This window comes from Microplitis demolitor, chromosome 8 (genome assembly GCF_026212275.2).
Source record: "Microplitis demolitor isolate Queensland-Clemson2020A chromosome 8, iyMicDemo2.1a, whole genome shotgun sequence".
In the NCBI taxonomy this organism is placed as follows: Eukaryota; Metazoa; Arthropoda; class Insecta; order Hymenoptera; family Braconidae; genus Microplitis; species Microplitis demolitor.
Genome location: NC_068552.1, coordinates 16,530,228 through 16,554,076, shown reverse-complemented (window position 1 = coordinate 16,554,076; position 23,849 = coordinate 16,530,228). Strand labels below are relative to the sequence as shown.

At 35.4% G+C, this 23,849-nt stretch overlaps 2 protein-coding genes and 1 long non-coding RNA gene across 4 annotated transcripts; 2 read left to right on the top strand and 1 right to left on the bottom strand.

Annotated features, from left to right (window-relative positions):
- Window positions 1–526: 526 nt before the first annotated feature.
- Window positions 527–3,018, top strand: LOC103578863 (beclin-1-like protein). 2 transcript variants are annotated; one of them, XM_008560103.3, is made up of 5 exons: window positions 527–800; window positions 1,151–1,311; window positions 1,436–1,848; window positions 2,270–2,758; window positions 2,857–3,018. In XM_008560103.3, the coding sequence occupies exons 1-5, from the start codon at window positions 689–691 to the stop codon at window positions 2,972–2,974; spliced, it is 1,293 nt and encodes a 430-aa protein (XP_008558325.1). In that variant the 5' UTR covers window positions 527–688; the 3' UTR covers window positions 2,975–3,018. The 2 variants fall into 2 exon arrangements, with proteins under 2 accessions (XP_008558325.1, XP_014298637.1); XM_014443151.2 differs by having other exon boundaries at window positions 714–804.
- Window positions 3,019–3,115: 97 nt separating this feature from the next.
- LOC103578868 (uridine diphosphate glucose pyrophosphatase NUDT14) lies at window positions 3,116–4,720 on the bottom strand. The gene is made up of 3 exons (XR_001345267.2): window positions 4,157–4,720; window positions 3,967–4,040; window positions 3,116–3,366 (listed from the first exon to the last, which is right to left on the bottom strand). It is a non-coding gene; the product is annotated as a uridine diphosphate glucose pyrophosphatase NUDT14 (long non-coding RNA).
- Window positions 4,047–14,876, top strand: LOC103578864 (chymotrypsin-2-like). The gene is made up of 5 exons (XM_008560104.2): window positions 4,047–4,158; window positions 13,560–13,653; window positions 13,728–14,041; window positions 14,280–14,525; window positions 14,609–14,876. The coding sequence occupies exons 1-5, from the start codon at window positions 4,132–4,134 to the stop codon at window positions 14,753–14,755; spliced, it is 828 nt and encodes a 275-aa protein (XP_008558326.1). The 5' UTR covers window positions 4,047–4,131; the 3' UTR covers window positions 14,756–14,876.
- The last annotated feature ends 8,973 nt before the right edge of the window (window positions 14,877–23,849 follow it).

Here is a 23,849-nt window from a genome sequence, read left to right as displayed (position 1 = left end):
TAGCGCTTCAGCACTTTACATCAACTAAATTGCAATTGCCCACACACTAAATTTTGCAGCCTTTCTTACCGTCATATGTAAAAAAAAATGAGTGTGTGAATGTAACAGACAAATTCATCAGAAAAATTTTTAATTATAAATAAATAGAGTAAATATTTAAAAAAATAATGTTTATAAAAAATGCACTTATTAATTTAAAAATGTTTTAAATGCGCATTTTTTTTTAATTTTATTTATTAATTATTCACTCGATTTATTAATAATTTAAAATTTTTCTGTTGTCCACTACATTTACACACATAAATAATGACCTCAGTTTCAGTTCAATTTTATTTTAAATTAAAAATAAACTTTTGTATTGAAACTGTTAATTATTTACAGAGTAAAAGAAATCGATATTTTTGTTACAAGTTTTACGTAATCATACCAGATAACTCTACACGACAATTCTCAATGTTAACACGCAACTGAAACTCGACGACAGCCTGTCTGCCCATCTATTGTTACCAACGCCACCTTCAGTACTACGCAAATAAAAAAAAAAAAAATAACAAAGAAAAACAAAGTATAATAATAATAAAAAACATTTGATAGCTATCAAGTGGAGAGCTGAGTACAAAAGGTTTGTACGTGACAGCGTTCGAGAAAAATTAGGTAGCTCAACATTTAGCTAATCACCCGGATTAAAATGGTTGATATCAAGACAAATATTAGTTTCGCGTGTCAGCGATGTTTACAACCACTAAGACTTGACCCAAGTTTCGATCACCTTGGCGAACATACACTAGCTGAATTATCACGTAGGTAATTTCTATTTTCAACAGTAAACTTTAAAATATATACAATATATACATCTAGCTACACTTCTACTTAATTTCTACATATTTAACTTCAATTATTTTTTTAGTCCAGATTTTTACCAAGAAAAAATGTTAAATTTTCTTACTATACGATTGTTTTTTCAATTCGAATAAAAAAAAAATAAATAAAAATATGCACATGCAGAAAATTTGAAAAACTACATGTGCAATTTTCTGAAATATTTTTTTTTTAATTTATTGTTTCTTAAGAAAATCCTAAAATTTTTAAGCATCAGCTAATTTCAGTATCATAAATTAATTAATAAAATTATAATTTTTTTTTTTTACAGTCCCAATCCAACAGCAAGTTGTAGGTGAAATAGAACCACAAAGTGGTAGCCTAGAACATTTAGTGCCACCATTTAGACTTACTGAATCTGCTAATGGTACCAATGGTTTTATGCTAGTTGGTGATTCTGGAGAAACTGAAAGTCTCAGTCATCATTTAAGGGTAAATATAATTAATTAATATCTTAGCATGTTCGCCTACTATTTAGTTTTGTAGCTCATTAATGTCTAAACAAATAAATATTGCATTTTTTAATCAATTTATTGATAAAACAATTTCGGTTTAGGTACGAGCGACATTATTTGACATTTTAAGCAGCAGCAGCGCTGCTGATAACCCACTGTGCGATGAGTGCACAGACAGTCTGTTGATGCTGATAGATCAGCAGCTACGAATGACTGAAGGCGAGTGGTCAGATTATAATGAGTATCTAAAGAAACTAGAAGCTGAACAGCAGCAGCTGAACAATGACAACGGGGAGATGGAGATGCTGGCCAAAGAGCTGGCAGACGTAAAGGCTGAGGAAGAAAGAATGATCCAGGAGTTGGAAGCTTTGAGGAAGGAAGAAGCTGCCACAATAAATGCTATTGCTGAGCAGGAATCTGAACGTGAGAGACTAGAGACGGAGGAGGAGAGATACTGGAAAGAATACTCGAGACACAGGAGAGATTTAATTCTAGCTGAAGAAGAATGCCGAAGGTATTTTTTTATTAATACCTTTTATTTAAATAAATGACCCAGTTTCTGAATTTTCATTTTTTTTTACTTGACTGATAATTTAATTATTTGTAGCAGATTGAAAATCTTTAGTTTTGATAAATTACTCCAATAATGTCAGTAATAATAAACCTCACAGAATTTTAAAATAAAAAATAAAATAAATCAATTTTCTTTAATTTATTAACTAGAAAATTAGAATAAAATTTAAAAAATGATCAGGAATTATTAATAAAAAAGACAAATAAAATCAATGATACTTGAGAAAAAAATTTTAATCTAAAGAGATCTGATTAAAAGTGAGATTAAGATTTCCGTAGATTTAAATTATATTTTTCCCGAGCTTTTAAAAATAATAAAATCAATGGATAGATGATTAATTATAAAATAAAAAATTTTTCAGTTTGGAATGTCAATTAGCTTATGCATCATCACAGCTAGAAAGACTAAAAAAAACAAATGTATTCAATGCCACATTTCACATTTGGCATTCAGGTCACTTTGGTACTATTAATTCATTCAGACTGGGTCGTCTGCCAAATGCACCCGTAGATTGGAGCGAAATAAACGCAGCTTGGGGTCAAACTACACTTCTCCTATCAGCGCTTGCGAGAAAAATGAACTTGACATTCCAACGTTTTCGTCTCGTACCTTTCGGTAATCACAGTTACATCGAAGTCCTTGACCAGCAAAAAGAGCTCCCACTTTATGGGAGCGGGGGATTCAAATTTCTATGGGATACTAAATTCGATGCTGCTATGGTTGCGTTCTTGGATTGCCTGCAGCAGTTTAAGGAGCAAGTGGAGAAAGGCGATAGTGGATTTTGTTTACCCTACAAGATGGATCGAGGGAAAATAGAAGACTCAGCTACAGGAAACTCATATTCTGTCAAGTAATTATTTATTTAAGAGATAAATTTATTCATCAAACTTAAATTACTATTCTATTATTATTATTATTTTTATTTATAAAATACTTTTGTTGCTTCAGAATTCAGTTCAATTCCGAAGAACAGTGGACCAAGGCACTAAAATTTTTATTAACGAATTTAAAATGGGGCCTAGCTTGGGTTAGCTCGCAATTTTCGAAAGACGAAAGTGAACATTAATTACCAATCAATAATAATAATTATTATTATTATTATGAATACAACGTAATTTAAATTCAATCTAACTTAAAACTTTAATTTTTACATCAACCTCTGTAAATAAATAAACCTTTTTGTAAATAAATTACCTTGAAAACTCAATAATTTATACAAATTAATTTTATTATTCAAATTGAGACAAAATTAATTTTAAACTTTAATTTAACAATATGAGCCTTTGCCTCAATAAATTGCCTAACTATAGCGGTCTTTCTTATTTGATAGAAACCATAAAACACCATAAAGAAAAGCTGATGGACTCTGTACTTCACCTGACGAAATGTAATTGTTAACTTCCTGTGGAGTCATTTCTACGACTTCTATTAATTCCCCTTCCGATTCAGCTCCTCCGCCTTGTATTTAACAAACAAAACAAATGACATTAACCTTTCGCTAATAATTTATTTAAATTATTATTCACTAACGATATATATGAGTAACATTCACACCAACTGCTCGAATTCATTCAAAAGAAAAATATTCAATTATCACTCAGACATAACTAATCACATTTGTCATGTCATGTGTATTCTAGTGATAATAATAATTAATTAACTATTACAATGCTAATAAAATTAAATAGAATAGAAAATAACACATTTATTATTGAGATCAAATTTTTTTTTACTTATAAATTTTTTTAATGAAAAAAAAAAAATTACTTTGCAATAAAATTAATAATAAAAAAATGATGATGAAGTTAACAGACAGTTAACAATTTTTGGAATTTTTTTTCAACAACTCAATGAAAAAATAAAATCTAAAAAAATGCACTTGTAGAAAATTCAAAAAACTATAGGTGCAATTTTTTCAAATATTTTTTTTTTCATAATTTATCATTATAAAAAAAATCCAAAAATTACATTGGCTAACTTCAGTATCATTAAAATGTAAATAAAAAGTCATGACTTGTTAGATAAATAATTCAAAAATAATAAATTAAAATAACTTACCAGGATGTTTATGCATTTCGTCGGTTACTTCAACGTAAAATACAGCTCGCTTAGCAGTCGTACTGGCAATATCACTGAAAATAAAAAATAAATAACAAATTATTATATTTAATTAATAAAAATTTTATTATAAAGATAAAAGTTGTTTATTGGTTATTAAATTGGATGATAGCAGCAATCAACTATATACCGGTAAGTAATGATGTGAGTAAAAGCTGATGGTGGGGCTTCATATCCGCATTCTTCACGTAATTCAATACTAGCAATCTCGATAAGCGGCAAATCTTTATCAACTATACCAGCACACAGTTCCAAGGTCAGGCCTTGTTCTAATGGATACTTGCTGGTGTCAATGTCTTGAAATTTTTCGGGCAGTGTTGCAAAATAAGCTGCAGGACGGAATTGACGTACAAATACTAATTTTTTACGTGTAATGTTGAATACTATTATCGCCACGCTGTCATGAACTCGTGATAAGTCCCATGCTTTTTTTGATCCATTCTGGTAGAAGGTCATTCGCGCTGGTCTCAACCATGGAGAATCCGCGGGCATTGGTTCTACTTTTATGTTCTGCATGTCCAACATTTTTTTCCGTATCACAGAATTACGTTCCTCTTGCGATTTATCATCTGCCATGGTTTAATTTTTTTTTTTTTTTTATTTAATACAATAAATTTATTCTTTACTCGAAGACTATGTGTCTGACAATGTTGTTGATTGTCTTTTTGTACTCACACTGTCAGATTTTTTTAAACATTAGTGTCACTAGACAAGGACGCACTCTAGCGGATCTATTGCAGCGCCTCTATAAATAAATTTTTTATTTGGCTACTAAATTCATTTAGCGGGAATTGTATGACTGCTTAAAAAAAAAATTCGCGGTCTTTTAATGAAAAATAATTTTTTAATTTTATTAAAATTTTATTTTGACTTGATAGTAAAAAAATGATTATTTTTTCGGTTTTTTTGATAAATGATTTATTAATTATCTATTTTTTTTTTTTCTTTACACTTTTACGCGGCTTAACTTTCTTAACCTCCGGAACTAACGGCTTGAAGGCATCTAAAATTTCTTGCTGTCTAACTTGAGTATCAACATGAACAACGTCTGGTTTTTTTCTAGACCGATTAAGAGCCGCAGGAGGTGAAAATTCAATATCCATATCCGAAGCGACCGAGCTGGTGGCACCTGAAGCGTCGTCTTTATTCGGAGCAATTTTAAACTGCACAGGTTTCATAGGTTCTTCTAGAACAGGCGTATTTTCACTTTCCTGTTTGACTGGATACATTGTAAAATAATAAACGCCATCTCTTCTTTGTATATAGAGCGTCGGAGGTGTTTTGAAATCTTCCTCCTTGAAATTGAATTTCTTGGACGGTCTTTTTCTCAACGAAGTCGAGCTCTTGGTCTTCAACTTCTTTACACTTCGGACACTAGACGGTACCGATGCAGGCCGGTTCCGTTTTTCCATCAATCCAACTTTGGCCTGCTGAATCATTTCACGAATTCGCCGTGAAATAGCACCGGGTCTCCAACCATTTCGTGGTTTTAATTTACCAGTAGGTTGATATTCTGTCCAAAACCATCCCATGTGAGCTGGAACTCTTCCCAACCGATCATTACAATTTTTGTGTCCGTAAACGTAACCCGAGTACGAACGACTTGCCAAATAAACTTTTACTTTTTTCTTAACCTTCCTCTTCTTCTCCTTTTTAAACCCATCGCCTCTCGGACCCGCATGATAAATTTTCTGTCTATTAAATTTATACTTCCTCCTATTGCTATCTCTCATCAAATAACTTTTCTTCTTACGTTCATCAACATATTCTACAGGCATATCAACACTTTCAACAACAGCGCTCTCACGATGAATTTTTTTACGTTTCGCTTTACACTGTCGTTCACCACAAGGGCCAATCACGTCACCCACATTTAATTCATCATTATCTTTATCTTTATTAATATAATTAGAATCAGGTACAATTGCTTCGCGAACAATTCCACCTCTACCTGGCACAGCGATTGTAAAAGGCGTAGCCTTAGTCCACGGCGACGTTGACGCTGATTTGATACCTGGGTTGCAAGGTCCACCACATCGAGGATTTACAACTCCCAAGTCTTGTGACTCTTCTTGTTGCGATTCATCTTCAATTTTTTCATACTCTCGTGGAGCACGATAATAAGGACTTGCTGAAGGATCCATTAAGCCCAAACCCGGCAAACCCGGTACCTTACCAAGTGAATCAACAAATTCCTTGGCTTCTTCGAGTGCCCGTGTAAGACAGTCAATGTGTGGACACATTTTTTTCGTACACATCTCCGAATGATTCTTACGTGAATTTAAAATATCTTTTCCTGGATAGTAACAATCATCTGGCAAATTAAATTTATTAACTCGATTGTTACGAGATTCTGGGTACTTATTTTTAAACTGTGATGATAAATAATAAGTTTTAATTTCATTAGTTTTTTTAATATCGTCATACCTCATCGGATATCTGGAATTCTTTGGGAATTCATTTCGAGCAAGACCTGGGCACTGACAAGTTTTCACTTCCTCGACACCTCTAGCTCCACCTTTGTCTCCTTGATCAGGTTCTTCTTCTCTGGCACTGCCACCGCCGCCTCTAATTCTCTCGTCTGAACAGTAGGTACTATTGTAAAGTTCATTGCTTCGTTGATTTTCAACACAATAGCTCGACATAAAGTGTGCTACCTTGTCATCGTTACCATTGTTTAAATTTTTTTCATTTCTTATCCTTTTTTCTTTTTCTTCAACAGTACTTGGCGTTTCAAATCGCGTATTCTGCTGTCCCTGTTGCTCTTGTTGTTGCTGTCGTTGTCGCCACCTAGTCATCCACGCACTTGAACAGCATGAACTTGTGCAACCACTACGACAAACAGGGAAGTCCGCTTGGAGTATACTGGATTTGCGATTATAGTTATCGATATTCACTGTTTTACTATTGCTATTACAGTAACCAGCAGATCGTTCCGCATTCGTAGCCAGCGAAGGGCACCCACATGTCGGTTCGTTTGGATATAACTGATAAATCAGACACCGATACTGACTGTCATTAAGTTTTTCCGCCTCCGTTAGGTTTTCAAATTCCGGATCATTGATACCGACTTTAGGAGCTTCTGGTATTTTAAGTACTGACTTTAATAGTTTATATTCAGCCGAGTTAATTGATAAATTAGATTCATTGTTCATTTTTTTTTTATTTTTTGAAAATTTTATCTACACAGTAATTTTTAGTACATGAAAATTTATCATAATTAAATGTTTACAAAAAAGGTTAAAATATATGTGACATTTTTTTTCATTTAATTTTTAAATCCAGTTGTTATAGCAACCGCGTTATTCAACGCCAAGATTTCTGCAACATCGACTGCGCGCGTCGCAAAAAACCAGTGGTTCCTCTAGTCGTCTCAACGAGGCGCGAGTTGTCTTTAAAATAAACTAAACCTTGTTAATTTAAAAATCTTTATTTCTTCTTCTTCTTCTTCTTTTTTTTTCCTTTTTTACTTTTACGAGGGGCTTTAGCTTCGACTTCTTGATTTTCCGGACTTTCAGGATCAAGTGTCTGACCTTCCTCTCCATCCGGTTGAGACACAGCCACCGGTGGATCATAAGACTTTTCTTTTAACTGATAATTTGTAACTATAAATTTACCTTTACAAGTAATTTTAAAATCAAGTTTTATTTTACCAGCTGGATTACCACCTGGATCTAAAAGATCCCAACTACTTGACAGCGCATAAGGTTTAGGCATATGGTTACTATCATTCAAAGCCATTGCTATTTGATCGCATAGGCAACCGGTAAATTGTATAGTCGTCTCGGCAATCGGATACATGTCACAATTACAGAATATACCGATTCTCAGCGGTGTCGTTTGCATTTCATGTAAAAGATCACGCGGACGTTTACTAAAGACACATGATTTACCGGATTCATATATAAATACCGTATTCCCATCTTCAGTCTGACGTATTTTTTTTTCTTCTTGCTCTCGTTCTTTAGCACCATTCGGTTCATTTGGATTTAAAATAGATTCAAAGTCATTCTGTGACACCACAAATACCGGCAATGACAGAAATCTTATTTTTACCAAAAAATCTTTGTTCGTCGCCTCGTGAATTTTGTCTCCAGTTAATTCTAAATCATATACATTGAACTCAACTAAATATAATATTTCTTCTTCAATATTTTTCATCTTCAATTATTATTTTTTATAGATGTAAATTACTAACCAAAAATTTTGACATTTAAATAAACGACTATCGACTGCATAAGTTTTAAGACATTTAAGAAATAAGAATACGATATTATAATTTATTATATATATATAATAATAGTGATGTAGTAAGATTGCAGGATAATAAATTGATGAGTTTAACATTAAAGTATTTTCCCGTCAGAAATATCGATCACACGGTGATGATCCATCTATAATATTTATTATCAATAAACGTATATCCCTTTCTCTTTTTGTAAATCCTTATAATGCATGTCTTATGGAGGTGGTTTTTAACATCTCGGCGGCATCGGGATCAACAGTAACAGCAGCTAAGCGTTGTAGCGCGATGGATGTCTCACGAAAAACCCGGGCACGTAGATCCTATCGATCCGACATACATACAGCAGTTTAAACGTTTAACTGAAGCTAAAGATGAAGTATAAGAATAAGAATAATGATTATAATAATAATAGTTGGAAGAAGAAGAAGAAAGAGAAGGAGAACGAGAAAAATACGAGGATGGTTTTCTTATTCTTTCTCACACGACCGACAGGTTACGAGGAGACGACTCGACTCGAACTCTCACCGTAACAGCTATGCGATCTGTACACATTCTATTCCCCATATTCCCCGCGATCTAACCTGCAGCCACAGAGTACTTCTCTCCTCGCATATTTATATACATATATATATCCCCTGGCCGCGTACAACCGCGATCCGTAGACACATCAGCAAGTCTAGCGTACACAACACTGCTCCGTTATAAATTTAATAACAACAATGATCCAAAGAGTAGTCTAAGTCAGGCCAAGAGATTCCTTTCTCTCCGAGAATATAAGACGATTCCTAGTTATCATTGTATACTTATATATGAAACTGTCACTGGAGCGATATCCATGCATTAATTTTCGAATTATAATGTTTCGAGAGTTTATATATTAAAAGGGTCACCTTGAAAGCTATCGAGTGGGATTTAGCGCGGGACCTAAAACCTGCCGCCATTACTTGGGTATTTTCTTTCTCTCTTCATTTTATTTACACGTGTGTGTATGCTTGTGTGAATGTTTAAATACATTTATAGATGTATAAATATATATACATATAGACACACACACATGTATAAAAGGGTATATGTATACATGTATACAGTCGTCTCGACAACGTGCTGAAGTATGCACTAATTGGTGCGGTCACTCGGACACAGACAGGCGAGGTAAGGCCTCGAATCCCATGCCAACAAACACACATTTAAACACGCGCGAATACGCGGCTTATTGGTGAAACATACAACAACAATATAACTCGGGAACATCTATAGATATATAGACAAATGGTGGATAGGGATATTAAGCGGCGAGAGTTTGAGCTAGGAAACTGATGATATAAAGGACACTGTATATGTATAGAGGTCTTTAGATGTATATGTGTTGGGTGTAAGTATGTATAGAGGTACCTGGGAGACTCATCTGGAGTTGGTGAGGACAAGCCAGAGCCGAAGTTAAATTCCGAGGTACGGCGACACGGCGGCTCGTTAAAATGCTTCTGGGGGTTTCGGACGCCGGACGCTCGGTTAATTGGTGATTAGCGATTAAAACGAATCGATCCCTTAGCTTCTCAAGTTGTTGTGGACTTGAGGAGAGACCGCGGTCCAACAGTAGAGAGACAAAGCCTCCAAAGACTGGCAGTCCAACTTGTATGCCACCTTTAATATATATCTGCTGACAATCGTCTTCATCCAAGTGGAAAAAGTATTAATTTTATACATTGATGATTCATTTTATGTTACATAAAATATTAATTAATCAGCAAAACGAGATTCGTGAAGATAAACATTTATGGAGACAGAATAAAAATTTCTTTGAAATCTGTTTCATCTAATTTGTACCAATGATTTAATTTACTTAATTAATATGTTTCATTTTGTAAAAGTTTTTTTTTTACTTTTTTTTTTTTAAGTGGTTATTAAATAACTCGGCATTTATAACTCAGCAGTACTTTGCATCCTAACCCAAATTCGTCTCGCACGAAACGATTTTCTCCTGTCGTCAACGGGACGATACGACAACTTAAACACATCGACGCTAAAAACCTATATAATAGCATTACATCCTACACAGTACACTGTTACTATACGCTAGTATACTAGTATACTAGTAGTGTGCAGTAAATACAACAGAGAGAAGAGCTCTACGCCGCGGTGAAACCTTCATCGTGCACCGAGCTATATCCCACGACATTATTTCTTCCTCTACATCACCGTGTCGTCGCACGAAACACTCTTATAAATACATATATACACTCTCGTAGATATCGTGTTGCTCGATGTTTACTACCTACATATACATATACCTGTACATATATATGTACTGAAACACACATATAAATATATGTACGAGAACAGTACAGCACACACGTAACAAACCGTAAACGCGATTTGAACACACTCCATTTGAATAATTTTCTCCTACCGGTAATCGAAGTTAAATTTGCCACTAACACAATACACCCATTACAACTTTTAAATAATTTACATAAAATTCCTCTTTAAATTGTTAAAAATAAATTCAACAATTTGTCGGCCAAATAACAATTAGCTTTAATCATTAAAAAAATCGATAATAATTTTTATTGATCTACATTTGGAGACAAAACCAGGAAGCTGTAAATAAAAATTACCGTATCTTCAATACCAGGATGAAAAGAGAGAGAGAGAGAAAGAGCGTAGTCTTCTATAAGGCTCTGGTTGGCTTGCTCTTCTCAAGTGAGGTCAGAGGGCGATAGCGGTACTGGCATGCTGGCTCTTCGAGTAGAGAGACCGACTAAGAAGAATGAACGAAGAAGGAAACGATAAAGAATAAGAATGAGAATAAAAATAAGAAGAAGACACTCTTATCCACGTCTTCTACATACCTGATGCAGCTTTTACCTTTTCTCAACTCAGTGCTACACAAAAGTTCCATTGAATTCTGGCATTAAACACGAAAAATAATTCCTTATTCTTCCATATACACACTATTCAATATAACGACAGACATTCTTCAATAATCCGCCAATATTAAACAAAAAACACCGAGCGAAAAATAATTTAAGTTAATTCTGTTCTGCGAAACTCATCTAAACATCAGCATCATCATCATCATCAGCAGCAGCAGCAGCAGCAGAAGTACCAGCAGCATCAACAGGTACAACCTAAAAAATATAAATAAAAAACCCGAGGTGTATCATCAGCATGTTTCTTTGAGACGGATCCGCAAGCGTAATGTGATTTTTTCTCATCCAATTTCGAGGCATATACAAACTATTATGTGTACAGTATAGTATCCATACCCACGCAGGAATCCTAAGAAGGCAATAAGTGCAAGCGAGAGGATGATGATGCGATGTATACATATACACATGTGTGTTAAAAATGAGCATGTGTAGTATGAGCGCGCGATTCATCGAGACTCTGTGTACTTATTAATGAGATAGCCGAGATATGGGTTTGGATGCGTGCTAAAGTTTTGTACAACATACAACATATCCTCTACTGGATATAGTCTACCTTGCAGAGTACTTTTTACATACTTCTTTCTCTTTCATTCTTTAATAATCTATATAATGTGTGGGTATATACACTGCAGCTTACTCAGTTGCTACAGGTAACCGCAGATTGACAAGACACTCGCAAGAAACGTGAATTATCCGAGCTGGGTACGAGTAAGAATAAGAAGTAGAAGAAGAAGACGAAGAAGAAGAAGAAGCCAGTACACCAGCGAACAGTCCAGTTGAACATCAGCAGAGCCGGCAGTAACGAAAAATATGGCTCCTTCTCGTGTCTTCGCTCGAATTATTTTTCAATTTTCTGAGACCGGTATGTCCGGTCGCACGATCGGCTTCAATGTTTCTTATGACCGAGCACATCATACTTTTATACATACATATATTGTGTACAGGCAGATATATTTATATAAAACATAAATCTGCAGCATATACACGTAACTGATGTTGTACTCGACACAACGAGCATATTCACCAGCTTAATTTTATGCCATTAAAATTTGCACTCGATGAGGATACGGGAATTGTCGTGACTAAATTGGAGTTGAAAACTATGATATAAAAATTTAAAACTCGTCTTATAGATATAGATTCTTTTTATAGGGGGCCAACAAAGACAGAATAGTAGAACAAGACGAGAGACGTAAGTTAATGAAGCTAAGTCACGATATTAAATCGAGAGCGTAAATATACTACGCGAAGGGAATGTGGGGTAAGCCGCAAGGCACACGACGCCAAAGAGATAGATCTAGCCATCGTGGCTTGTTATTATCGTGTAAACGAGTATAGACCGTCTTGTGTGAGAGAAAAACTCCAATCTCTAGTGTTGCTGCTATTACTCCTGCCGTTGGTATTGCTGCTGTACGAAACTAGGATCCCCGAAGTAGGTAAACGGTGAATGCTGTTCAATTGGTCCTGGTTATAATTCTTCCTACCGTTTGTACTTACTCACGCTTGTTTAGTTGCAATTTTTTTTTCCTTTACATTTTTATTTATTACTTTTATTTATCCCAAGTCTCTCAATTTCTCCATATTTTTTTGCATCGAACTTTCCATCATACTCCGGTTGCACGGTGGGTATCGGCATGCTGGCTCACGGGTTAACCGCTGGCTTCCAGCTATTGATATTATGGGTGCGTGTACGAGTATTACATGTGCGTGCGAATAAATATATGAGTAACGTAGTAATGGGTGCAGGGTACAAGTGTGCACTCGCCAATAAGATTAAACCATTTCAATTGCAATAGGTGGTTATCGAGTAGGTATATAATAAACGCGTGTCAATTCATGCACTTGACGTATCAGAAATCGATGTGTCATCTATTGTACGGGGTTATATTAATATAAATCAATGTGAACGCTGTTGTAAACAAGTACTATAATAGTTGTAGTTCAATTATTATTATTATTTATCGTATTTGCCGTTAATTTTAAATAAAATTAATAAATAAACTGATTTAAAAATATTTTTATAGCGCAATAAATTATTAAGCCGCAAAGCTTTTGATTAAGTAAAATAGTCAAACGATATATGTTATTTATGATTGTAATAATATTTAAATATAATACTTCATTAAAAAGTAATTTAATAGATAAGAATCGCGATGACAGGTATATGAGGAGGAATAAAAATAAAAATTTTAATTTAATTTGCTGAGTAAACATATTATCAGCTGCGTATGTCATACATTTGTAATTAGGTGATATGTTTCATTGAATACATTATTTACATTCATATAGATAGATAGATGTATGTATTCATATGAGAACCATGTGTATAAAAACCTGTTAATTTATAATTTATACAGATATATTTACGAGATTGGAAATTCAAAATGGTATCACTAATTTCGATCGTTACTAATTTCGTCATTTTTGCTCTCATTGCAATCAACGATGGAGGTAAGTCATTGATTTAATGGATTGGATTTATATGTGAGAAAATAATTATAAATGATTGTAATGGGTAATATTAGATGGAAGATCAATGGCCAGGATATTGGAGGGAACGGATGCAGAGCCGGAAAAGTTTCCATACATGGTTTCGTTGAGAAGATGGAATAATCATGTTTGCGGTGGTGCTATTATTAGCCCACGACATATTCTTACAGCGGCCCATTGTTTTATCGGGCGGGCTGATCCTCCATATACCGAAGGGCTGGTAATCGTTAGTAGTGCTGCGGTAAATCGGTATAATGGTGAGATTCATCAGGTTAAGAAAGTAACCCCTCACAGTGATTATAGAAAGGGTACTGAGAACCGATGGCGTAATGATATTGCTGTGGTCGAGGTAAATTTATTTTTAAAAGAGAAACTCGAGCAGATTGGAGTATTTTTTAAAATACTTACTTTTTTTTATAAAAGTATTGAGAATAATTTTTAATAAAAAAATTTTTTTACGGTAAACTTTGGTAATAGAAATAAAATCAAGACATGAATAAGGCGGTGCCCAATCTGCTCTAATTTTTATTTTTTTTTTAAATGGTATTTTTTACGTATTGTCTATTTTAATTAATTTCTATTTTTAGTTAAAAAATGACATTAGTGAAAACCGTTATCAAAAACCAATAGCTTTACCAAAAGCAGACACACCAGGCAATGTAACAGCTGTATTAAGTGGGTGGGGACAAACTACTCTGAGAGGTGAAGAATCAGATCGACTTAAACAAAGAATCGTTCGTATATTGCCCAATGACGAATGCAATAAAAAAGATGCTGATATTTTAGACACAAATTTGTGTGGATTCAATGGCCGCGGAACTGGATTTTGTGAAGTTGATTTTTATTTATTTTTATAAAACCTACTACTGCCTCTAATTGGATATCGATTAATTAAAATTAAATATTTGCTTTTCAGGGTGACAGCGGTAGTCCTTTGATCCACAATAATGAAATTGTTGGCATTGTTTCATTTTCAATACTCTGTGGAATAGGATATCCTGACTCATATACTCGTGTTTACAAATATTTAGATTTCATTAATAGCACTATGACCGGATCATAAATGAAAAATATGAGACTATTCAAATGAATTTACTGTTATAATTAATAATTAATATGTTGAAAAGTACAGTAACAATTTTGTTACCTCGTTTTATAATTAATTAAAATGATTTTTTAATGAATTGATAATTATACTGGGCAGTAAAAAATGTAATGAATTAGTTAGATTTTTATAAAAATAATAATTTACTGATAATAAATAAAAATAAGATCTCAATATTGTCGTGACGGCGAATCTAATAAAAGTAAATCGAAGATATAAATCACAAGAGAGTTGTGTATAAATATAGATGGAATAAAAGAGAATCCGGGGCTATATACAAGAAGTCGATCGCAAGGGGCCAGTTATGCACCAGAATGTATAGAGTGTAACAAGGATCGTGATCATCCGTCTATCTGCTATCCGTCGGAGATAGAACGTACTTCTCACTGGCCAGCGCAATACCCAAGTGAGCGAGTAAGCAAGTAACCAAGTAAGAAGGAAAGACTGTGGAGAACATAGACGCGATAAAAATACTCGAGAGAGAAAGCAAGAAGACGAGCTGAAGGTACACCAGGTAGTATGAGTAAGTAAGATGATCTGCAAGCACAAAGTGAGAGCGAAGAGGAAGAAAAAAGGAGTGAGATGTAAAAAAGGAAAAAGTCGAGCGAGGGAGTGGACCACAGTGAGGTCACGACCCGTAGCCCGAAGGCCCACTGCCCGGTGAAAGGCCCAGCGGCTATTCTGCTCGTGATGGGCCTTATGTACCTTCCTCGCGAGCTAACCAACCACCAGCCACTATAACCAATACATAGCCATCAGGCGCAGCCGTGCTCTTTTAACTTTCCGCTATCAAAATCGAAAATGTATTTACAATATTTTTTAGCTCAAAAAACTCAAAAATAGTGAGAAGTTTTGGGACTGGCCCGCAGGGTTAATCATTTTCTAAATCAGACGAGTCTTCTGGATGAACCAGTTATCTATCGGTCATCCATCAGTCATCTCGATGGAAAGTCTATAAAAAATCTGTAGAAAGTGCATGGAAATTCTAAGTATTCCGATGAAACTAGACCCAAATTTCGATACTTTCCAGCACATAGAGGTATAGAAAAAAATTTTTTTTTCCAGAGCATAGACTAGTAGTTTTTATTTTCTATAGAATTTCTTATACGGCGATCCTGACCAAAACTATGGCGTTGATTGAATGTTGGTAGGTCTCGGGGGTATCAGACGAGTCTTCTGGATGAACGCTGGCATATAGAAGTGTAGGAAAATTTTTTTTTTCCGGACATAGACTCTCGTGAGTGTCAATTTTCTATAGAATTTCTTAGACGGCGATCCTGACCAATATTATGGCTTCACAATCGGTCGATTCGTTCAATTCAAAAATAATAGACGAGCTACATTACAAATAAAATTCATCGTGCTCAGTAACAGTTTAATTCAACGCAATTATCGCGAAACTGGTAGTTTTAAAAATGCTAAAGATCGTGGTAACCTGAAATCATAAAACAAAGTAACTAAGTGTTTAAATACTCTTTATAGAGGTTGTGTACAAGAGTATACAAGTGGTGGATTAGTACTAGTACATAGTGTAGTATGTAGTAGTAATTCTTAAAGAGTACTTAAACGTTGTCTGGTTGCTGGTCTGCCTGGAGCCGCCCTCTTACCACTAACCCCTCTACGCGTATATATAAAACCATCGCGAACCCCTTCTTCCGCGTACGCCTCGAGTTCTGGGTCCGTAGAAGAGCACTCTGATGGCCTCAGTACTCACTATCACATCCACTTCCGTAGACTCAAAGCACCTCTTGGTACAGGGGGCTTTGGGTCTCTACTACGGGTCTGATCGTACGATAATTGGATAGATTACGCGGAACCTCCTCCAATAACGATAGCATCGCGTTTATATCGCCGTTTTACGTGTGTTACACAGCACCACCCTCTACTACTACCTTATACACATTAGATGGTACATGTGTGTGTGTGTCTGTATTATCAGAATATGCGGATATGTATAGATGTTAAGAAAACACACATGAGAAGCATCTTCTGGTTGAGAGCTAAGCGTTCTTATCGCGACAGAGCTTCGCACGTTTCTTCATACCCCACAGTATGTTATATCCCTTATATCCTTGTATTAGAAATACGTTGGTATAAATATAAATACTCGAGTTAAACGTTGTTATTTATTTGTAAGACTTATTTTCCTTTCTGCTGAAAATGTTTGCAAGCAAACGGAAACAAGTTTTCAGTTTTATTCAGATGTATAAAAGTATCAGAGTTTATTGTTAACAATCGACTACTACTGCAACTAACCACTGCTATGTAGTCCGGAGTGTACTGTATATACCTCGTAATTATTATCGAGGGATAGGTAATTGGTAATTATCACGGAGCACACAGGCGTCCGATACAGCAGAGAGTTTGTTTGTGGTGGTGATACAGAATGGGGAGGAAGAGGCCATCGGCTGCAGCAGCAGCCGCAGGAGCAGGAGCAGGAGCAACAGTGACGGGCCCCTGGCGTGGTTTCGTGCGCAATCGCGAAAAGCGGAACGAGATCCCGGCAGGCGATGCCCGAAGCGATGGGAGAAGAAGCAGGAGGTACTGCTAGGCATACAGCTGAGGAGGTGATGCTGCTGGTGGTGGTAGTGGCGGTGATGGAGGACGTGCTGTTGAGATCAGAATGCAAGAGCAAGACGGAGCTTGAGAGTGAGCAGCTGAGAGACGCCTTGGGAGAGATACTTGAACGAAGCCAATCGACGATGAGACCCGCGGCTGTGGGAAAATGATCTCAGGGCAAAAGAAGGCTAGGCTGTATAAAAAGCGTAAAACCGACGATTAAGTGCGGCTTCTCGCGCATGCCCTTGCTTCTGAAAAATCTCGCCACCTTTCTTTATTTATTTTTATTTCCTTTTATTTAGTTTTTATTAGTTTTTTTTATTGCTTTAACACTTGATGATTTGAGGCTGTCTGTAGTCTACTGGTATGGTCATTGTCTTACCGTCTTCTTCGTGGCTCGAGTCATTATGTGCTCGAGACTTCAATCATCAATTCTCCATTCTCCTCATCAATCATCAAGTACTACCAAAATTAATAACAATAATAATAATGCTAATAAACTATAAGGAAGGATCCAGGTCTCAAAAATTAAACAATAAAATCACACAGATTATTTTCGTGTAGATTTAAACTCACGATGCAATTTATTGTCCTCATGTACGAACTGACCAACGAAATATGCAATAACAATATCGCGAGTAAAATAAGTGAGTAGCCGCAAAACGAACGGGGGGTCCTGGAGTATGGTCGCAGCAGCCGCAGCCCCGTGACAAATTCATCAAGTCACGCCGACTCACGTGCTCAAGCGTTTCCTTAGGTTGTTTGTGCTGGCGTCATCGTATTGCTTTTTATATGTACGTATGTATATCTACATATATAGAAATATAAATATATATTGTGGTTGTGTGATATATAGGTGTGAGTATATGGTTACGTAGACTTGGGGAACTGCGACGACGATGTAACGCGACGCAGTCATCATGGCCATTGCCAACTTGGCAATAAATTAAAGCTAGGAGAAACGGGGCCCTATTAGCGTGCCATTAGCAGGCCCGACCATGCGTGACTACCGTGGGCATCGCGTTTCAAAATGCTGCGTAAACGGCCAAGGGGGAAATTGGAAGGGGGCTCCACAACTTTACACTCTTTTCTCAGGTGTTATATATATATTCCTTGTGCTCTCAGATGTAGGATCGTCTGATGGTGTATTATACATATATATGTATAGGTGTTCCATACACCTCTCCCATGCCAGAGTCAAAGTGTTTACTTGCTGAGACCGAGACTAAGACCAATAGAGTAGAGATTCTGGTGGTGTTTTGTGTGGCTGCAACTCTACTCTGGACTTGACGGCTCTTAGAACGACGACTCTTGTTACTCTCACTAGGAGGCTGGATAATTCGTTATAATTAGCACCCAGGAGTTGCCAATTGCGAAGTGGAATTTAAAATTTGTTTCAGAACGCTGTTATTAATTTTTTTTTGCTCTTTGGTTCGCTTTTAAGTACACACTAGTTAAATCTCAAAGAAGTTATAAATAAAAAGTTTTCTTTAAATATTCGGTTGTTGTTGTTGTTGTTGTTACTATGATAATTGTTATTGCGATTTTACGGTGGGAACACGGTTTTATTTACATAATTTTAATTGACGGATATTTTTTCTGCATCAGAGTATCGATAAAATTTCCAATTTAATAATTTTATGTTATATAAAGATTAATTATTGTTATTAATTTTTAATAAACATCAGTCTTATTAACGAGGGTTAAATCTGTATTTTTATTTTTACCGGATAATTTTTTAACGGAGGATGATATTGAGAGTAAATAATAAATCGTTTAGAGATCAAGAAGTCCGACCGATTTTGACCGGGTGTTGAGATTCGTGTTTTTAAAAAGTACCCGAGAGACTTAACCGGAGAATTAATTGAGCAGTCGGCGGGGTCGGATGATGATAATGATGATGATGATGATGATGATGATGATGGTCGTCAGGGAGTATATAGAAGTAGAGATTCGAGAGTAGAGGGTTGAGAGGACCTCAGGAAGAAACGGTCTTGCTCTCAGGAGCGTATGGGATCGATACATCATGGGTGCACAGCAGGGGTCCTTACCACCGATACAATCTGCTGTATGCTCTCGCTCTTGAGAGGTATAACCTCTCATATCGGTTATATATCCTTGGATGAGACGCACGCCAGCCAAACGAGGTTCCACGTTATTATACAGGCGGATATTCGTACCCAAATATATGTACATGTGGATAGTCTTCTTCGGGAGTGTAAGCGCAAAAGTTTTTGAATTTTTTGATAATTATCCAATCAAGGCATTATTACTTTTCTCGTCATCAATTAACGGTACTCTGGTGGTCTTTTTTATTTATTTTAAGTAATTATTTGAATGGTTAAGACACTGAATTATTTATTATGTAAAGTATACTTTTAATTAAAAAATTTAAATAATTTTAGTTGTAAAGAATTCAAAGTATGAAGTTTGTTAGAGGATTTAAAAATATAAACGACAAAGTATAAAAGATAAAAATGACATGGAGGGAAAAAATAAGTAATATTAAAAAGAAAGCAGAAACGAAGATCGATCGTATAACGACGATAAACATCGTTACCGAATTCTCAAGCGGCCTGAGACACGTGTATTAATTTCAGAGACGGCTCGTAAAAGTTGGTTTTATGATTTTAGTGTAGATACACACAACACGACTCTTACAGAGTTAGAATATGCAGTAGGTATAATATTGTACAGCTAGCAGGGCTGGTTTAAGTAGACAGCAGGTACACTCACCGCGCCTTTTGCGACTGGCACCATCACGAGAACAAGACAGAGACCCAGATAAAAATATATGTTATATGAAGAAAATAAGAGGAAGAAATAATATAAAGGGAGTAGAGAGAAATAATGCACGCGATATTGCCAGCAAAACGGGTATAAGAGAGCCAGAGAGATAAATCGTGGCTGAAGAACGAGCGAAAGAGGAAAGAACAAGATGAGTCCAAGACCAAGAAGAAGCTGCTGCATAACCCGAAGAGGCCAAGGCTCTTTTCATTCTGACTACTAACATAAGTTTATTCTCATTTCCGAGTTGCCTTCTCGTTATGATAACTCTGCAGGACGCCACTAAAATTCACCCAACAACAAATATTCCACGTTAATTAGACTCGTAATTATTTCTTCTCACACTATCCCGCATTACTTTTTTTATCCTTTATCACCAGCGATACGGATTAGTTTTATCATTACACTAAAAAAAAATATTATAGATAATAGTATAGAGGCATATAATATATATTATTGAAATAATAAATTCATTGCTGAGAAAGTTTATTCAACGTCAGTGTGTTGTCCCGTTTCACAAGGTGCTTTGCAGACTCTTTTAAGTTTTACGATACCAATTATCCGTGAGCTGCTGTACTTACGAGCAGCCAGGGTATATATTGGACCTTGAGGCCACCGAGACTTTGCTGTATCAATTTATTCAACTCTTTCATCTCTTTTTTTTACTCCTTTACTCTTTCGTCTTCTACTTCTGCTCCTGCTCTTCTACTTCTTCTTTCTTCTTCTTGTTCTTCTTCGTCCCCGACTTTTATTTAACTTTATTTTATCTCTCACTTTAAAACGCAATTCCGTTATATGCAGTAGCAATTTTCCAATTCAACATCAGCATCATGGATATCATTGGAAATTGAAACAAATCGAAAAGACATTTATGTCATTATAATTTATTAAAGCCGTTATCTAAATAATTATTTAAGAGCTTGAATTGATTCTTAAATTAAATAAAATTAAAAAAACGTTTTTAATTGATTTTGACTAATTTACAGTAGAATAATAAATAAATTTATCTCACTGAATCGAACTCAGTGCGATAAAAAAATGATTAGCCAGATTTAATAGTAATTATTATTAATAATATCGGCTGAATATACACATATAATAAATATTATTATGATTAATATTTTATGTGAATTTAATGTAATTTAATTTCACGTCAATTCTGATTTATTTTGAGTAATTAATAACCAATAATATCTTACATACAAAAGAAATGTATTATTGGTATCCCGTGGTGCAAAATTCACTCGTTGGCAATTTCGAAAGAGAGGCGCGCCGGATTCAAGAGTAGTCTTGCTCTCGTGTTGCCCGATCGTTGTGATCGTTTCGAAATATCGAGATCGCGGGTCATAACCCTACTCTCCTGCAATCTACACCAGCCAGCCAGCCAGCCAACCAAACAGCTAACCAACCTATCAACCAGCAAGTCAAGTTGCCCATAGCAATTTCTCTCGATTCGGCTCTTTCAGAATCCATCAAACTACATACATATATATTTATATATATTTATACATCCAAGTATATCCGTACCAGTTAAATAATTTTTCCCATAACACATTTTTTACTTATTCCCAGATCTCAGTACATGTTACGAGCTGCATTTATTTATTTTTTTTCTTTCATCACCGTCATTATCATTATCATTATCAGCATCAATGCTCAAATACCACTTCTATAAATACTTTTCCATATTACCTTTAATTCACTTTGGTAGTTGGATTTTTCGTAAGCAATTATACAAGACATTGAAGTATTACACACAGGATGTGTAATGTTCACAAAGTATACCGCGCATTCACAATCAGAGGGTTCTCCTCGTCCATGTAGTTAGAAAGAAAAAGTGAGAAAGATTAATAAAACGAGATAGAAGGACACACACACATACATATGGATATATATATAAATTTATATAAACCTTTATATATCTGGTGCGTTGATTCGGCTTGAGAAAACCGGTATTTTTGTGCAACACTGGGCATAGCAGAGGCCCCAATAATTAAGCACGATTGGACTCGTAAAAGTTTTTCGTTGAATCCAAAGTGTGCGAGTGAGTAAGTATCCAAGTATTGGTCGTAGTAATATACAAGTGTATATATATATATATATATATATATAAGTATTAGTCGTTTAGCGAAGACTAAATGTGATCCCTGAAAGTTTGTTCTTTATATATCTTTCCAGTGAGACCTACTGTTAGAAATTCGCAAACTAAAAGACGTTTCTTAGCAGGAAAGAGCCACGCCTTGACTACCGACTCTGATAAATGCAATTAATTATAAAGCCCCTTTTACTACCATTTCACGAAACTGATCCTCGTTCTCCTTAACTACCAACCCCTAACCCCCTGTTAAATCCCAACCACTCATTCGGCTTCCTTGTCTCGTTTAAAATGGATTTATCGGCTGTCTCGGTTTCCGTTGAGACCCAATGTGCCTGCCGCAGTCACCAAAACACCATCACCGTCTCATTCACACACTCCATATATTTATACACAGACTCACAAAACCTACAATCTCCATCTCACTTAGCTTCATTCTCGAAAAGACCCATCTCACAAGTAGAAAGACCACAGAGACCCAAAAGACCCAAACGAAAACTCACTCGTTTGCGAATTCCACGGATCCTTCGGTTCCAATCTGATCTTTGTTTAACGATCCGCTTCGTGCTCGTTTTCTTAGTCGTTGTCATCATGCTCGTATTACCACCACATAGACGATGCTTAAACACTGAGAAAAGAACGACTAAGAAAGAGAAATTTAGAGGATCATGTCTTGAGATCCTTTGAATTCCATTCGACTAACAAATTCCATTTGCTTTCCGAATCCAAATCTATTTATATAAAGACGCTGATGCGCCGATTATTATTATAATTATTATTATAGTTTTAACAATAATAATATAGATGTGATGATGATGATCAAGTATATATATTTCCAGGTAACATTAAATTAATAACCGAACATGAATTGAAAAGATATTTATCAATGGTATTCAATTTTTCATTAAATCTGAGGCTGTGTAAATACACAGATATAAGTAACTATATTATTATTATCATCATCATCATAATCGTAATCCATGACCTGATGATTAATCGAGTAATTATGAATTAACCTGACAAGTGAAACGACTTGATATTGAGCTATTGTGTGTAAATACAGATGATCATTGTACAACGATCAAGAACAACTCTCCGACGACTATATACTAATTCTTATACATCAGACGCTTTATTTAATCGTTCTCTTTAGCTCATTCGCGCGTATACTATATATTCTAGAATAATATACACCACACACTGGCAGCACTCTAACTCCAGACACACAGGCCACTCGGAACGCCTTTCATCCTCGCGAATAAGTCTTGCGACTAATAATCCCCATGAGAATTAATGATCTGTCTCATACGAAATGAATTTATTAATAATCATGACTTCCGTTCATGTCTGTACATTATTATTCGATCATGTAACAATTAGAACTCAAATAAATTATAGATCCATACCATCTGCACCGATTATTTTTGTCTTTCGATACATTTTTTTTTTTTTTTTGATGATACATCATTTATTAATAATCCGTATAATAGACAATGAAGAAGGCAGCATAAAAAACAGGTTTAGAGGAACGAAATTCAGTTGAACGTCAAGTCCTCTGTTACGATGATCCGGAGACCCCAAGAATTCCGATCGTTTTGTTCTAATCTGATC

Bases quoted from the DNA above. Each gene is read 5' to 3' on its own strand.
- LOC103578863 (XM_008560103.3), top strand. From the start codon at position 689: ATGGTTGATATCAAGACAAATATTAGTTTCGCGTGTCAGCGATGTTTA. The intron at 801-1,150 runs GTAGGTAATTTC...TTTTTTTTACAG, and splicing joins TACACTAGCTGAATTATCAC to TCCCAATCCAACAGCAAGTT. The intron at 1,849-2,269 runs GTATTTTTTTAT...AAAATTTTTCAG, and splicing joins GCTGAAGAAGAATGCCGAAG to TTTGGAATGTCAATTAGCTT.
- LOC103578864 (XM_008560104.2), top strand. From the start codon at position 4,132: ATGATAGCAGCAATCAACTATATACCG. The intron at 13,654-13,727 runs GTAAGTCATTGA...GGGTAATATTAG, and splicing joins CATTGCAATCAACGATGGAG to ATGGAAGATCAATGGCCAGG. The intron at 14,526-14,608 runs GTTGATTTTTAT...TTTGCTTTTCAG, and splicing joins GCGGAACTGGATTTTGTGAA to GGTGACAGCGGTAGTCCTTT.